This window comes from Hipposideros armiger, unplaced genomic scaffold, assembly GCF_001890085.2.
Source record: "Hipposideros armiger isolate ML-2016 unplaced genomic scaffold, ASM189008v1 scaffold_34, whole genome shotgun sequence".
Taxonomy (NCBI): Eukaryota; Metazoa; Chordata; class Mammalia; order Chiroptera; family Hipposideridae; genus Hipposideros; species Hipposideros armiger.
Genome location: NW_017731384.1, coordinates 156926 through 170783, shown reverse-complemented (window position 1 = coordinate 170783; position 13858 = coordinate 156926). Strand labels below are relative to the sequence as shown.

Here is a 13858-nt window from a genome sequence, read left to right as displayed (position 1 = left end):
CACACACACACTCACATTGGAGATCACATTGGACATACTATTTTAAACCTGTTTTTTTCACTTAATATATTTTGACCTTTTTTCAGTGTCATTAAAATTTATCTGAATATTATGTTAAATTAATAGCTATATAATATCCATTTAAACATTCCCTTTTTGTTGAACATTTAGGTTGTTTCCAGATTTTTTCACAATTATAAATAATATTCTGTTAGAAGAACTAACAAACTAGGGAAATTACTGCCCCCATTTTCTGAATAGATTTTTCTTAGAGTAGCATCATATTTTACTGGCTGACCACTTGGCCATAGGTTTCAAATAGATCTGAATTTGAATCCCAGCTGCACCACATTTACCAGCTGTTATAGTCACTTAACCTATAAGCCTCTGTTTTCTCATCTATAAAATTAAGATAATATTAATAGCTGCCTCATAGGGTTATTACGAGAATTAAATAAAATGATAATTTATGTAAAGTATCACACAGTGCCTTGGGATATAATATGTGCTTAATAAAGTGTACTGGTTATTTTTACTTATCATTATTGTTGTACACACGTTTGGTTTTTTCCTTAGGATAAATTCTCAGAATCAGGATTGCTAAGGTAAAAATATGAATATTTTAAAGATTTTTTATAATATTGCTATCAAAACTCTTATGTCAAAATACTAATGATGTATAGGAGCCCACTTCGTCAGAAAGTTGTACCAACTTACACTAGCAGCCCCATCATGAGAGCATCAATTTCTTTGGACTCTCAGCCACACTCAATGTTATTAAAATGTGTGTTTGCCAATTTCATAGTTAAAAGATTGGCATCTAACTATTCCTTCAGCTACATTTTAATGACTAAATGCTCAATTTTAAAGATTTTTAAAAATGTTTTGCAATGGCAATAGTTTGTGAAACTCATAAAGATTATAACAATATTTGTTAAAGAGGGATGGTCTGGATAGTTAATTCATGGATATATTTGTATACAATTTTATTACTTAAACCAAGAGGTAAGAGTTTTTGACAGTAGAGAGGGTCATTAGGCTTGCTTTAACTAGTATCTAAGATTTAATTGTAATTAGGTTACTGCTTTTTGTTCGCATATGGACGGTGTTAAAAAATGAGAGTACTTTATTCTCAGTTAATTTAAAATTCACCTTGTGCTTCTCTTAATTTGCTTAATAAGTCCTTTCTCCATAGATAAACTCCTCAATACTGCTCAAGTCTGTATGAGGTATTATCCTCACATTCTGGGGGGGAATACCATATGTTCCATGAGATAGTTGAAGGATTCACAGATCTTCCTCTTTTTCCCCCATTTATGTTATTCCCCCAACTTCATTCTATTTAAAAATTTTAATTCCATTATCCATTTTTGCATCTACACTTTTTTTTTTTTTTTTTTTTTTTTTTTTTTTTTTTTTTTTAGCTGAGCCATCCCGCCACCGCATCTACACTTTTAAAAAATCTGTTTTACTAGTTCTATTAGTGGCATTAAATGAACAAAAGAACAAAGCACTAGAATTTGATTTTAACTAATTACCTAATCTTGATGCTTTCTGAGTGCACAATCAGTACTGAGAGGAAATAGAACAATCTGATGTGACTAAATTGTTCGAATAAAATTAAGTGAAAATATCAGTGATTTATAAAACTATACCCATTAATAACGTAATATAGTCTTGTTTTTAAAGGGCTGAAAATTAATGGAAGAAATTTTTCTTTCCACTAGCTTTGCAAGAAAGAAATAATCTGCTTTGAATATCCTCCTGTAAATCCCACTGCAAATTGTAGTGTGCACAGAACAGAATCATGGTGCCTAATCCTCCTCTTTTCATGGTTTAGTCCATACAAAGAGCAGAGCTGGAAATTGGATCTTTTGACAGCAGTTACTAAGCAACAGAATTTGGATGTTTTGGGTTAACATCCTAATATATCATGTAGCTGATTTGCTGAAGTTTGTGCATGTATTAACCGAGAGAAGTGGACGCTCCAGAAGTGACCACGGGTCCCTGTGTGGCTGGGGGGTGGGCGCTTGTTGTTGTTTTGTTTAATGCACTTTGTCTTTTGGCGGCTGCATCTGTTTGGCACACAGAGGAGGAGGATGCAGATCTTTAGTAGAACTTTCAGACCTTGTGACTTTTCATATCATTAAGAATACCTCACTCTGCGTGGCTCGTGTTATGTGAAAATGTAAGAATTTTTCCTGAAAAGCAGGGAGAACAAATCAGGGATTTTAAGGTCATTCCAGGAAGCTTTAGTGTTTTGCCAGAAGTTTCGGTCCACTTCCTGAGGCAGTGTCATTAGAAGACAGCTGATGTTGGCTTGGTGTACTCCCAAGTTATTTTTAGAAACCAGAGATTATTACTGATAACACCGATTTGAATTTGCTCATTTACGTTTTATATGCTACCAAATATGACTAGAGTATGCTTTCAGCTAATTGTTGACAGATTTACTACATTGGGGATTTTCTAAGTCATCAGATTCCTACTGTCATCAGATCCCTACTAACTAGGTACTTCATGCCAACCCCTTCAGAACCGAGATGAACTCTTTCAGCCCCAAAAGAAACAGAGAATTTGGCTTCACTTACCTCAGAGAACTAAAGAGTTTATATAAAATGGAGGACAGAATCTACTTAGAGCACGCTTTGCTGTGGTTTGTGATTCTGAAAGGCTGGGATTAACATGGGGCTAATGCTGGCATGTTCCATTTGTATTCATACAGACGCCAGCGTCTGCAGCTGCTGCCCCTCCCCTACACACAGGTGGCTCCCAGCTTGTCTGAAGGTTCCAGGAGTGGGCTGTGTGCCTGGGGAGTGTGCAGTGCCCCCGAGGACCACATTCAGACTGCCCTTCACCCCTGGGTGTCAGGAACCCCAAACCTTTTTCTCCTCAGTGCCTACGGCGTGCAGCCAGCCTGCTCTCACCTTGGCCCAGGCTCCTCACATTCTAAGTTGTCTCGTATGACCCACCACATAAGAGAGGTGGTACCAGAGGGCTTCATGCTGACAGTCTCACTATGAGAAGTCTCACTTCTCAGCTAGAAGAAGACTGTGGGGTTCTGTGTTTTCCTGAGATGTCTTCACCTTCTAGAATAGTCTTCATTAGTTCCATGTTGGTGACACCACTCCTTTTCACACTTTTTCTTTCTTCAGTTCTTCTCATTTTTTTTCTTTAGCCTTCTCTTTCAGACTTCTCACCCAACTTTAAGGCCTCTCTCTCTCTCTCTCTCTCTCTCTCTCTCTCTATCTCTATCTATATATATATATATATATAGATAGATAGAGAGAGAGAGAGAGAAGGAGAAAGAGAAGGAGAAAGAGAAAGAGAGAGAAGGAGAAAGAGAAAGAGTGTGTGTTTCCTGCTCTACAGGAAACTCCCTGATAAAACGAGGATGATCATACACTCCAATTTGCTTTGAGCAATCCTGGTTTTTACCTGTTTTTCCAGCAAGATTATTAGCAGCTCCCCCCTTTCAAGTGCCCTGGTTTGCATGATAACTTATATGATCCCCTACTGATAACCTCTCCAGCAAGAAAAGGCTTGAGCATCATACTTTCATCTTACTAAATGAGAGGATCAGAATTTAAATTAGTTTTTTAAAGAGCCTGTAAGATTTAGCCGCAGCGTCAGCCCACCCGGCTAACTGTGGCACTGGCATCATTTGATCTAGCGCAGGCATGGCACGTGTGCTGTGTGCTGTGACTGATGGGAAGTTTGGCATTTCACTTGCAGGATTCTAACGGGCAGTTTGAACAATTGTACTTTTTTTTTTTTTCATATCTTTCCTTCTAATACTTCTAGAACCCGTTTGGGGTTTATCTACCTAAAGTTGTGGTAGAATGTCCCAGCTTAGTGTGCAAATATCTCACTTAGATTTTAGCCTACTCTCACGTTATTTGCCAGTCGAATCTCAGTATCTTAGTAAATACTCTGCTGGGGCCTGGGCCAGGAAGCCAAGAATGGAAGAGGCTGAGGAGACGAGGCAGAAAACATGAACCCAGCCGGAGAGCGATGACCTTGTATTGCACTTGTGACTAGATAAGGCAAAGAATGTGTGAGAGGTGAAAGGGGGTGTGTGTATTTAAATTAGATCAGTGTTGCTCCCCAAAGGAGTTTCAGTTGACTGGTCCACTGAAACCAGTCAAGTTCCAACTGGAATCGCACTGCCTTGGTCATGGTTAGTATGCTGTTAAGAGTTACTTATGATTACTCCTCTCCCTGTGATAGTAATTAGTACATTAAGAGCTGTCTGTATAAAAACTACATGAAATGACTGCTGTAGGTATTTTTTTTTCTAAAATGTCATAGGCAGCCCATGCAGTCAACTGATTTGTAGTGCTTCATGAATCCCAGTATCAGAGATAAGTTGATGAGACTGCATAGCAAATTATCATCAGTTTAGACCCAAGCAGTGTCCTTAGTAAGGTCCCTGTAACCATGTAAACTCTATACTGTTTTTAAGAAGGGAGAAAGGCTGATTCAGGAAACATGTAGAAAGTAGGGTCCCAAGTCCCTGTGGCTCTAATCCATGATATGACAGCTCAACAGACAGAAGTATGTACTTGCATCAGAGCCTTTAGTAGAATCCTGAAAAATATTTTGAAGAACAAAGCATTATTTTTAGCAACTCCTTTAACTCACCTGAGTTTATAAGATACCACATTGACTGCTGTATTGGTCCTGTCTTCAAAAAATAGCAACGTACCCCGGTGGAGCAGCTTCCAAACTTTTCCATTGTCTCTTCCACTTCTCTTCGGCTTCACCTGTCACCCACCAGTCGCCACACACACCACACCGACACCGACACCTCTCCATTTTCATTCTTATCAACTATATGTCAGTTTCTGCAGTGCTCCTGAATCGTCTCACCTCTGTGCCTCCTAATGTTCAGTATGCTCTGCTTAGACCACTTTCTTTGCTCTCTTCCACTGGCTGTTCGTCCTCAGGTCTCAACTTAAAGGTCACTTCCTAAATTGAGGAGTGCAGCATTGGCTCCATTAGCCTCTGAGGCTGTGAGGATAGGCTCAGTTATACTACAGTAATAAACAACCACCAAATCTCAGTGGCTTAACACAGCAGAGCTTATTTCTTGCTCCCAGCCTATGTCCCTCATGGCTCAGAGAGAGAACTCTGCTCCTTATAGTTTCTCAGAGACTCAGGCTAATATAGTGGAGGCTCCATCTCACATGCGATTCCATGGCAGCCAAGGCAGAGTGAAGGGAATATGGCGAACCATAAGTGGCTTTAAATGGCTCTCAAAGCTTCTTTCAGAAAGTGATACGTTTCCACTCACGTTTCAGTAACCAAAGCAAGCCCCATAATCATACTTCACTTAAGAGGGGGTAAAGAAGTACAGTCCTACCACATGCCAGAAAGAGGTCCAGGATGTGTATGGGGACCCCCGCGACCACCACAGCTCCCTTGCTGTGTACCATCCTATCGTCTTGTATTTCCTCTGGCGTTATAATGTCACGCTCAACATAGTCACACGTGACCTGCTTCCACCACTCTAAGTTTTGTGACGGTAGGATCATATTTGTCTTACTCGTTACTCTCTCTACTGCCTTCATTAATGTTTGACTCGTAATAGGAATTTAAAAAATACTTGTTGAACGACTGAATAGAGCAACACTCCAAGATTCAGCCCTCAGCCTCTGCCTCTGCCATTTCTTCTCGGAGATCTCATTCCCTCTCATGGCTTCAGCAGTCGCTGCCCTGAGAATGCGTTCCAGACCCTGGCTTCAATCGTACATCTCCAACTACTTACTTGATGTTTCTACTTAATATAAAACACTTACATTTATTCTTTCAGTAAATATGTGTTGGTTATTTCCTGGTAAGGCACTATATTCAGTGATGTGAGGATACAGAGATCATTAAGAGCACTTGCCTCCAGAGGCTTACAGCCTAGTGTAATACACAGAAAAATACAATGCATCCATAACATATACACAGCATACAGAATGCTGTGCCACAGGAGAAGAGAGACGGCTGACCCATGGCAAGGTGGAGTTAGAACCTGTATGGTTCCAACCATTGACGCCACTGAGCAGATATCATCACAGTACTAATTATTATCCTGTGCTGGGGGCTGGAGCTGACATGGACCTCACAATCCACTGGGGAGACAGACAGCTAAGGATGGCAGGGTAGGTGGGAGGGTGACTGGGAGGTAAAGGGAATCGTGCAGAGGGAAGCAGGAGAGCCGTTCTTGAAGCATGCTTTCCCTAACGCATGCATGCAGCAGACATGGGATAAGCAGCAGGGAGGTATCAGGCCCTGAGAGCAGTACTGAGGACACAGCTCCTCTGTCACAGAACATAGTCTGCTGGGGAAGAACTACCATCCAGATGGTCAGTGCGAGTTGTTTTGTTTTGCTGTTGTTTTTGTGGGGTCTTTTTGGTTTTTTTGCGCCTTTGCGGGTGACTTTTGAGCATAGAAAAGACCAGGTGTAGCTAATTTGAGGTCTAAAAAATTAAAATTCAACATATCAAAATTACATCATTGAAGACCTGGTTTTTCAACACAAAAACTTCAACTTTAAAAAAGTTCACTTACATTACTTATTCTATTTGTAAGTCTAGTAAAATTTACCTGTTCCTTTTACAATTTAATTAAATTTCTTTAAATATCTTAAACTATATTTGCACATATAAAATGTTTTCTCTTTGCAGTACTTCAGTTGTCTAACAAACAAAACATTCCAAGTTTCAAAGTAAACATATTTATTAAGTGATAAATTAAAACATAATAAAAGTATGGTTAATCTTTACCATTTGCAAGGCTATTGACTATCTTTTACCTTCCAACATAAAATTATTCAATTGCATATTTTAAATTGAATTAACAAGGCTAATCTATTACTCTAATATGGTAAATTTTAAAAATTGTTACAAATACTTTGAAGACCAAGCATACACAGGTTGTCTTTAAACTTAGTATGAAAATATTGGTATTGTAGGTTTGATTTACTTCATTTCTATACTTAATTTTTAATCTTCTATAGTTAAAAGATGCCTATGAAGGAACATTATGCCACCACAAGCAAGATGCGGGGGAGGGGTGATTACCATCTTGGTTGATGTTACCTACCAACCAGAGAGACTGGACTGGGATACAGGAAATTTTTGCAGGTGACACCAGTGGGATGCACTGAGCTCCAATTATAGTCCCTGGAAAAGGAACTTCAACATTTACAAAAAGGCTGGTCTCAAGGCCTTGAGCACATATATTCAACTTACACATAAATGAATTCTTCTGCCTGGCTTGAAATTGCTACCTCCTTGTCAGGACATGACAACTTCCTTCACTGCTTGGTTTAATTTCCATTTCTTTGGCTGTCATAAGACAATGTACTGTTATCTTTTGTCTGATTCTAACGATGGAACCAGATCTGTCTGATCCTTTATACCCAACTTTAATTCTTTTGTAAACACTTTGACCATTATGGTCGAATTTGAATTGACAAGCTTCTGTTGTTTGAATGTTATCCTTGCTTAACAGGGCCACAGTCCTTAGAGATAACAACATAGCATCCAATGTTATTCTACATTTCCCTCATGGCTTCATGCAGCTCTTGAGTCACAACATGGAAGTCATGCTCCTGACATAGATAGGAGAGAGCTTTGTGACAATTTGGCGGGATTTGTCAGCTGATCAGTGACCAGCGGTTCCTCAGCATCCCGGGCATGACACAGCCGTGATCCCGCTGTATCGTCTTGGGCAAGACAATAACTGCTTTATCTCTGAAATTCTAATTTAGTGTCATCTGAAATATTGGTGTTTTGCTATGCTTTGTTTTGACATTGCTCAAGAATTAACTAAATTGTACGTTTTTGAAAATTGTCATCGTTATGGAGAGCAATGCAATAACAAATGGCTTTGCTTTCTTCCAGATCTTTGATGATGCATACAAATCCCAGCTCAGTTGTGTAGTCGTGGATGACATTGAAAGACTGCTTGGTGAGTCATAAATGTCATTATATTATACTGTCTTTGCCACATTACAACTCACCAATTACAAGAGGAAAATAACGGGTATTTACAAACTATAAAGCAATTAGAAATACCTGTCTTATAAGGAAATATAAAATATCTCTTATCTCTCTAGTCAATGGTGGTATTCATGTTAAATATTCCTTAACTGTAGCGCCATTATAAACTGTTTTCTTGTAAGGACCCCTGCCTCATATTAGTTTGTATCTTCTACAGAGTTCCCTGCCTATAATAAATTATTCGTAATTTTTTATGATGGATATATTTGCTATTTAGTACCTCTGAGCTGCCTGTAGCTCAGAAGTACCACTCATGAACTTTGACAAAACTAATGAAAGATGATTTTACGATTGGAATGCGATAACACTTGGGGCAGAAGCTGCAAGCTCCTTGTACCTTACTTAGTTGCTGCTCTTATAAAAGAGACTGTTCCCTTCCTTACTTACCAATTGAGTAATTGTGAAGACAACAATGGGATGGTAATATTGAAAACATTCTGAAAAAGTGCTCTACAGTGATTTTTAAAAATATTTATTAAACATTTCCTAAGTTTAAGTACACTCCTACAGGATACAAAGATGAATAAGACAGTCCCTACACTCATATCATAAGATGTAATCTACAAATAAATACCAGGAAAGTGTTGTTACTCTTACATTCTATTTCATTGCAAAAATAAGATAAATATGGACTAAACTTATAACAGTGGCTCAGGATGTTGTAATAAACTCTGTAGAAATTGAGCCCACCTGGTGACTTAATAAACCTCTGAAAATACTATCCAACACCTGATGAATCCCTTCTTCCTTACCTTATCCATAATGTAGTAATGATTTCAAGTTAACTCTTCTGACTACATTTTTCCCATGATTTTCAGACTTGCTTTTAGGTCCTCTGTTATTTATTTTTCTATTTCCTAAGGCCATGTTTGTTCTTAACAAAGCAGGTATATCAGTGAGGTCTTAAATTGATAGTTTTATCTAGTGACCTGGGTTTTGGGTCTGCTGTTTTTGATACATTTCAGCCCAGTTTATAGGATTATTTCTTTAAAAGCTTTTAGGCACATACTCATAGCTCTGTGTGAATTCCTTTATCTAAACACAATTGAGATGTGTGGTCATAGCAACACTACTATGTCAGGAATGTGTGCCCTCGAAGTATATTTTCACTTGTATGAATAGTTATTATCTGTATGTGTTTGTTCATTTATTCAAAAGCATCTGCTGAGCCCTTACTGTGTTAGAATTTTTAGGGTCTCAGAAAAATAAGTAAGATGCTGTCTGTTGTTATAACATATATTGGCAAAACTTAATGCAAAGTGGAATGTGCCCTTGTTCTGGATAATCAGAAAAGGGAAGGATCACTTTGGACTTCAAAGGGCTGGTGCCTGAAGGTAGCTCTATGCACAGAACAAGATTGAGTGTGCATGCAATACGCAGAGAAAGCTAAGGAGGTGGCATTTGTGCTAAACCTTCAAGGGTTGGTAGAAATTTAACAGGTAGAACGTTCTTTTAGGAAGGTCTTTGTTCTTCACCACCTGAGACCGATTTAGTGGCTATACCATCTTTTCAGTTATATGGAAGTACCTTACTTACATTATTATTACTTACCATTTTCACCTCTGTCCATTCTCTAGCATGGTGTTTTGTTAGCTGTGTACTTACTATATTGCCATGGTTTGCAGCAATTTCTTGGGAATGCTTAATAAACACACCTGAGGGTTTTTACCCTCTTTGAAAAAAAAAACAATAAAAAACTTTCTCTGAATATCAGACAAAGATGTCAACATGAACTCAAAATGTATATGTAAGAGCTGTTTTTTAAAAATTTTACTGGTAAGAGTTCTTAAATAATATTTTAAGCATTCAAGTTATCGGAGATATTTTTTCTTATTACCGTCAGTTGCATGGCTGTTATGTAAGACTGCGTTTCCTCTTGATGTAGAAAAATCGGAATGTTTGGAATATGTGCCTATGTGTACCGATCCCTAAACAGAGCAATGTTTCTCTTCCAGATTATGTCCCTATTGGCCCTCGATTTTCTAACCTGGTGTTACAGGCTCTTCTTGTGTTGCTGAAAAAGGCTCCTCCTCAGGTAAAAATAAGAAAGGAACATTTTCACAGAGTTTTTCTGGTAGATTGCATATACCAGTGCACTCTCTTTAAATAAGTAGATTACTATAAACATAGAATTCTGCTGAGGGATTTTGAAGGTCATCTAGCCTGGCCTTCTGTGTTAAGGTGAATGATTTTCTTAACAAACAGAGAAGTTCTTCAGTCTTTTTCTTGAAGCTCTCAAGATCCCATAGTTTCAATTAGTATTCTGTTTGGTTTTTTAAGTTCCCCATCATATTACATACACATCCTTATCCCCCCTTCATCTCCTATGAGAGACTATAATATTAATATACAAAGGGATTAAATACATGTTCCCATTTGTTTCATTTATCATTTCATAGGTTTTTCTAAGAATTTGTATTTGAGGAAATTTATTTCCTATAGGCAGATTTTATTTATTTATTTATTTATTTGTTTGTTTGTTTGTTTATTTATTTATTTAGACAGATGAATTTGAGTGATTTCTCTTATGGCATGTGGCGTATTTAAGGAGTGAGTTTATAGCAAATATCTTGGTTCATGTGATTGCAATTTTACTGATGTAGTTATTGGAGACTGGTGACTTTGATAGGCTAACACATTTAAAACTAACCTAAGAGGGATGGTTAAGTATGTTAATTATGTAGAGGCTGCCAGAGCATGTTTGGCTATGACACAAGACACAAATTCTCTTGATTGATTCTACATGCTGTAACCTCCAAGAAATGCCGCTCAAAAGTGGATACAAAGGGGTTAAGTACTAACTTGAAAAACATCTTAATGGCTTTATGAGAATCTCATATATGAAGTTAGAGATATAAACTAAGTAGTATGGAAAATATTTAATATTAAGTTGGAGAGTCAATAGTTAAAAGCGTGTGTGTGTGTGTGTGTGTGTGTGTGTGTGTGTGTGTGTGTTAGACCTTAAGGGAAGGACTTGTCTTGATTTTCTTGGGGTTTTTTTGTTTTGTTTTTTTAATTTATAGAATAGTGAAAAGAAACATAACCTACAACAATCTCGAAACCTTTTATTACATATATGCATTGTGAAAGGATTTTTTAATCATCTTTTCATAAACTATCATTCCCAGTAATTAGAATTTTAGCTTTTATACTAAGGCTGAAGTTAGAGAAGTGAAGTGAGTATATTTTTTCCTTCTCTGATTTCTTCAATAAATGCATATAGATATATCTAAAGTTGCTGGAACAAAAATAAATAACCCCAGTATCTAAATATATCGCATACCAAAAAATCCTTTTTTAAAATCAGCATTTTAAAAATTATTAGATTGGGAGACTTTTGCAGGCACTTAAATGTATTTCTTGATAGATATATACTTTTTTCTTTTATTTTTTACATAAAAAGAATTTATGCTAAAAGTCATTTGGGAGAGGGAAGAATAGTTTTTCAGTGGTATTTTCAAGCCTGTCCTTTACATTATTAAGTACTGTACACATTGATTTAAGCAGAAAGACATCCCCTAGCTGAGAATTATTTGTAATCTAAAACAGATACTAATAGAAATAAAAAACATATTAACATTTAATATGTCCTGTAACATTTTGATTGAACAGTTAGGAATAACTTTCTATTTTGTGAAAAATCATTGTAAGACTTGAGGAGAGGAACATTAGCTTATGCTTTTGAATCTTACAGCATCTGACACAGGTTTATACATATGCACTTCATGAATAACTTATTCAACTATATATATATATATGTATATGTATATATATATATATATATCTCACTTATACAAAAAAATACACTTTTGAGTGTCATTTTTGTAGGATTAACTATTTTACTAGTGCCATGGTTTGTATTTGGCAAGTATGATTAAAGTGATAAGATTCAAAAATAAGTAAAGTTCAGATGACCAATAAGCACATGAAAAGATATACAACATCATTAGCCATCAGGAAAATGCAAATAAATCCACAATGAAATTCCACTTCATACCCACTAGATGGCTGTAATCAAAGAGTCAGATAATAATAAGTGTTTACATACATAGGGAGAAAGTGGACCCCTTGTACACTGCTGATGAGAGTATAACAATCCTGCAGCCTTTGCAAACAATCTAGCGGTTCCTCAACAGGTTAAAGATAGTTACCATATTACCCCACAATTCTAAATATATACCCAAAAGAAGTGAAAACATGCTTACCCAAAAGCTTGTACATGAACATTCATAACAGCATTATTCATAATAGCCAAACAGTGGAACCAACCCAGATGTTCATCAAATAAAGTAAAATGTGGTATATACATACAGTGGAATGTTATTCAGCAATAAAAAGAAATGAGTACTGATACATGCCATAACATGGATGAACTTGAAAGCATGCTAAACGAAAGAAGCCAGCCACAAAAGACTACGTATTTTGTGATTTCATTTATAATTAATGTCCAGAATTGGCAAATCTATAGAAACAGAAAGTAGATTTGTGAGTGGTTGCTTTGGATTGGGAGGGGTAGATAGGGAGAATGAAAGGTGACTGCTAGTTGGTATGGGGATTCTTTTTGGTGTAGTGAAAATATTTTAAAATTGATTGTGGTGATGATTGCACATCTCTGTGAAAATACTAAAAACCATTGAAGTTACACTTCAAATCAGTAAGTTGTGTGTTATACAAATTATATCTCAATAAAATGGTTACCAAAAAAACAAGTGGTTTCAGAAGCTACTTAAATGATAAAAAGGAAATTATATAAAGAGCTAGAAGTAAGGATTGAGCACCCAAAGCCCCTGGCCCAGCTTGGGAGAAGTCTTAGAAATAGGAATTGGATCATAGAAAAAGGGACGTGGAACGCATTTCTCTCAGGAATGAAAAGGAAAGATATAGGAATACGTAAGAAGGAAAAAACCTGGTCACCTTAGTGATTGGAAATGGCAGAGATTCTCTTTTAAGAGAATACCAGCCTGTAATTAATCAGAATTTGGTGACTCTGACCTGGACTGCTAGATGACTTCTTGTATAAGTGAATCAGTGGCAGAAGAAAGTAATGTTTGAAATATTTCTTGTTGGCATATATTTAACAAAATAAAAATACGCTTTCTCTGTATCACCTTGCTTTTTAAAATTCGTTTCTATTCTCTCAGGAAAATAAGGGAAAATTTCAGGCTGATCCTGTATCAAGATTATTTGTCATTTTAGAGCAGAAGCATTTATGTATGTTTTTTAGATATTTTCAATTAAATATTAAAAGTATATGAATCTGAATGTTGTAGAAATGCATATACTGGTAGAAAGCTATTACTGTCAAGAAAACAGAAAAGTTGTAGGTATTTTTCTTTAAAAAGAGGAACGGTACATGTATACAATAGAGTAATCATATCAGTCACAGAATCCTTAATTTTGCATTTGTTGTAATTCCAGCTTTCACACAGAAAAATTATGTGCATGTGTGCACATGCTCAAATAAAAGGACCCCTTCAGGGGCACTATGTTGTTATGTATCAAGATATTCTCTTTTCTACTTCTCCCCCTCCCCCACTCCCCGCCCTCGTTGTAAATTGGCTTATTAAAAACTGGCTCACAAGCCTTCCTTTTTTCCCTTTGTGATTGCTTTGGTCTTGGATTTTCAGTGCAGGACTAAAAATTCAAGTCAGATTTCAGTTACTAGGATAATTTTCTTTGAATTGAAAATTTTTTCTAGGTAAACGCATAGATTTTTAATGAACCTGGTATTCAGTGGATTTGCTTTAAATGTAGCTGGAGAGTTAATTTCGTGATTGATTTATTAGTCCTTTGAAAGTATA

At 36.7% G+C, this 13858-nt stretch overlaps 1 protein-coding gene across 2 annotated transcripts in view; it reads left to right on the top strand.

Moving 5' to 3' along the window:
• The window catches only part of NSF (N-ethylmaleimide sensitive factor, vesicle fusing ATPase), a 129687-nt gene that overhangs the window by 92813 nt on the left and 23016 nt on the right, over positions 1–13858 (top strand). For both annotated transcript variants that reach the window (XM_019637775.1, XM_019637774.1), the window contains 2 exons: positions 7899–7965; positions 10013–10092. In XM_019637775.1, the coding sequence (XP_019493320.1) occupies positions 7899–7965; positions 10013–10092 (147 nt within the window). The remainder of the gene's footprint in view (positions 1–7898; positions 7966–10012; positions 10093–13858) is intronic.